Source organism: Myotis lucifugus, unplaced genomic scaffold (assembly GCF_000147115.1).
Source record: "Myotis lucifugus unplaced genomic scaffold, Myoluc2.0 scaffold_523, whole genome shotgun sequence".
NCBI lineage: Eukaryota > Metazoa > Chordata > Mammalia > Chiroptera > Vespertilionidae > Myotis > Myotis lucifugus.
In genome coordinates this window covers 507,097-510,125 of record NW_005871571.1, presented here as the reverse complement: position 1 = coordinate 510,125, position 3,029 = coordinate 507,097, and the positions used below count along the sequence as shown (strand labels likewise).

Below are 3,029 nucleotides of genomic sequence, written 5' to 3'. Positions count from 1 at the left end.
AGAGCAGGGGGGGGGGGAGTCTCAGTGAAGTGTGGGTGGGAGATGTGGGTCATTGTGGCTGTGACTGATTTCTTGAGAAAGAACAAAGATGAGTCCACACCTCCCACACTCCCTCCCCCCAATTAGGCTGGGCCCCCCTTCTTTGCTCCCCACCCCCCACTGGAGGTACCCTGCCAGCCTTCCAGGCTGCATCCAGGGAATAAACAGGCGGGTATGGTAACAGCAGCGGCTTAGAGGCTTGAGCGTCCTGGCTCCCGGCCGGCTCCCTGGCAGTGCCCAGTTCAGGGTGGGGGGGTGGGAAAAGAGGAGCTCCCCCAGGCCACCGAGGACTGGGCTGCACCCCACTGCTGTGTTGTGACCCTCAGAAACCACCCTGCGATTCACATGTGGGACAACTGAGGCCAGGGGCAGCTGAGTGGGGAGGGTTCCTGGTCTGCAGTGAGCAGGAAGGAGCCTGGGGCTTGATGGTGTCCCCGTGGCCAGTGCCTGCTGAGGTGGCAGGAGGCTGGCTGGGCAGCGTTGCCAAGGCCCTGAAGGGGACAGAGAGACCGGGCTGGGGAGGGTGTGTGGGGGACACGGGGATGGGGAATGGTGGGGGCCTGAGAGAGGCAGGGCGCTCCAGGTGACTGATTTGGGAGCAATAAGCCACATGGGCACCTCCAGCTCAGTTCAAGGCACAGAGAGGTTAGGGGACCCATCCCAAAGGTATCAGCACGGGGTCCCACCTCAGTCCTGCGTGCTCCCTGCTCTCAGCACAGAGCCCTGCCCCCTGGCAACGCATGATCCTTGGACTCCCCACGGTTTCATTGACATCAGTCACACCCTCACCAGGCCCACCTCACACAGCTTAGGGAGATGGATCATTCGACTTGGCTGCTTCCTGGGGGTTGGGGGAGGTGGTGGTGGGGCCCTGACCTCAACTCCTCTTTCTGCTGTCTCAGAAATCCTGCACCCACCAAGTTCACGGACAGGAGAAGGGTGGGGGACAGGTCCCCAGTAGGGGCATTCTTCTGACAAAAGACACCACCTCCGCACCCTCAGCGGTGTGGGACAAGGTCCCTCCTGGGGGGGGGGGAGGGAAGGCATTTGGGGACATGGAGCCCACAGCCAGTGCCCAAGGACAGCAGCTCCCACAGGGTGAAACCGGAGTCTGAGCACCCCCCAAGGGCCAGAGTCCGCCCCAGAGCAGCTCCCAGCAAATCCCAGAGGAAGCTCAGCTGAGCTGGGAGTGGGTGAGGTGGAGAGTGAGGGGCTCAGGGAACAGGGGGGCATAAGGGAGAAGGGCGGCTCTGAGGGAAGAGTGGGGAAGTGAAAGGGGAGAGGACGGCGGGGAGGCGGAGGGGGTGCTGAGGTCATCCTGGGTGCTGGAGAGGGCCAAGGACTGGGGTGCAGGGGAGGGGGCCTGGGAGAGAGGCAGCGAGGGAGCCGGGGCTGTGCTGGGGTGTCTAGGAGGGTCTCCGGATTTCGGGGAGGCTGATACAAGGTTTGGGGCTGTCAGGTTTCTGGGTGAGGCTCTTAGGTTTTCCGGGCGCGGAATGACGGGCAGCTCAGGCTGGAGCAAGGCTGTCCGGTCCCGCGTCCCGGGAGGTTATCGGGAGGGAATTGGGACATCTGGGGCCGAGATCTCCCGCGGGGCCCGGGTCCGAGGTGGTCGGGCAGGCGCGGGGACCTGCTCACCTGTAGACGTCGGTCCAGAGGTGCGTGCCCAGCACGTACACGGCCTCCACGCGGCTCCCGTACTGCAGCCGCACCGTCCGCTCGCGCAGCATCTTCCCGCAGTGCCGGCCCCGCGCGGGTGCTGGAGGGTCCGGGCGCCAGAAGCACCTGCACAGGTGAGCCCGCTGCAGCCGCCGGCGGGGCCGCTGCTCCGCGCACCCTTATTCGGCCGCCGGTGGGCGGGGCGTGGGCGGGGCGGTCTGCTGGCTCCAATCCGTTGGGCGGAGGGCCCGTCAGTCAACCACGACCACGCCCTCAACTCCTCCGCGTCCCCCTGGTGGCAGCGAGGAGATCAGCTGAGACCAATTTGCTCCTTTCCGGTGTCTGACTTATTCATTCAACACGCTTTCAGCGGGCTCCCCGCCGCTGGGCGCCGGGATGCAGGCTCAGTACTTCCTCCGGGCGCCCCCAGCCTTGCGGGGTAGATAATGCGAATGCGGAGCTGCCACAGGGGCGAGGGCAGGAGGTGGCGGGAGCCCAGAGGAGTGGGTGCTCTGACCTGGCCTGGGGCCCGGGACCAGAGCCTTTTTAAAAAATATATATATTTTATTGATTTTTTACAGAGAGGAAGGGAGAGGGATAGAGAGTTAGAAACATCGATCAGCTGCCTCCTGCACACTCTCTACTGGGGATGTGCCCGCAACCAAGGTACATGCCCTTGACCTGAATCGAACCTGGGACCCTTCAGTCCGCAGGCCGACGTTCTATCCACTGAGCCAAACCAGTTAGGGCCCAGAGCCTTTTTAAAGGAGGCCTTTGCAAAGTAGGGAAGGGAGGAGAGGGAGCTGAGCGGAGGCGGGAAGTCAGATACAGCATGACACCTCCTCCACCCCCCAGCAATCAGGTCGGGGAGAATGGGGAGCGGGACCCCAGCAGCCTACAGGGCCACAATGCCAAGCCAGTGCCTTGGTGGGTGGGCGCTGGGAGCCTCGGCTTGGCGAGGAGTGGTCAGGTGTGGAAGTAAAAGGGGCCATTCTGGCTGCGGTGCATGGAGGTGCCCCTGGGGAGGGTCCATGGAGACCCCCGCTGGGGCTGCCTGAGGGCTGCAGAGAAGGGGATTGATCTGGCCAGTGTGGGTGAGCTGAAATATTGATGCTCCAGTGGAGGGACAGTGAGGGGACCCCGTTCTGGCCGGGCCACTGGGCCAAGGAGGGCGCCTGAGGTGCCGCTGCCGACACCAGTTTGTGTCTTGTGGAGGCTGAGGTGCAGGGGGACATCCAGTCCAGCCCCCACCCCTGTCCCAGCCCTCCAGCCCTGACGCCAAATCTGTTCCAATAATTGAGCCACGTGTGAGCAAGCCCTTGCTGGGGACG

General features: G+C 63.8%; 1 protein-coding gene across 1 annotated transcript in view; it reads right to left on the bottom strand.

Annotated features, from left to right (window-relative positions):
- Positions 1 to 1,823, bottom strand: part of PADI2 (peptidyl arginine deiminase 2) — a 45,485-nt gene extending 43,662 nt beyond the window's left edge. The window contains exon 1 of the mRNA XM_023745205.1: positions 1,678 to 1,823. Coding sequence (XP_023600973.1) covers positions 1,678 to 1,769 — 92 coding nt within the window. The 5' untranslated portion in view covers positions 1,770 to 1,823. The remainder of the gene's footprint in view (positions 1 to 1,677) is intronic.
- Between the last annotated feature and the right edge of the window lie 1,206 nt (positions 1,824 to 3,029).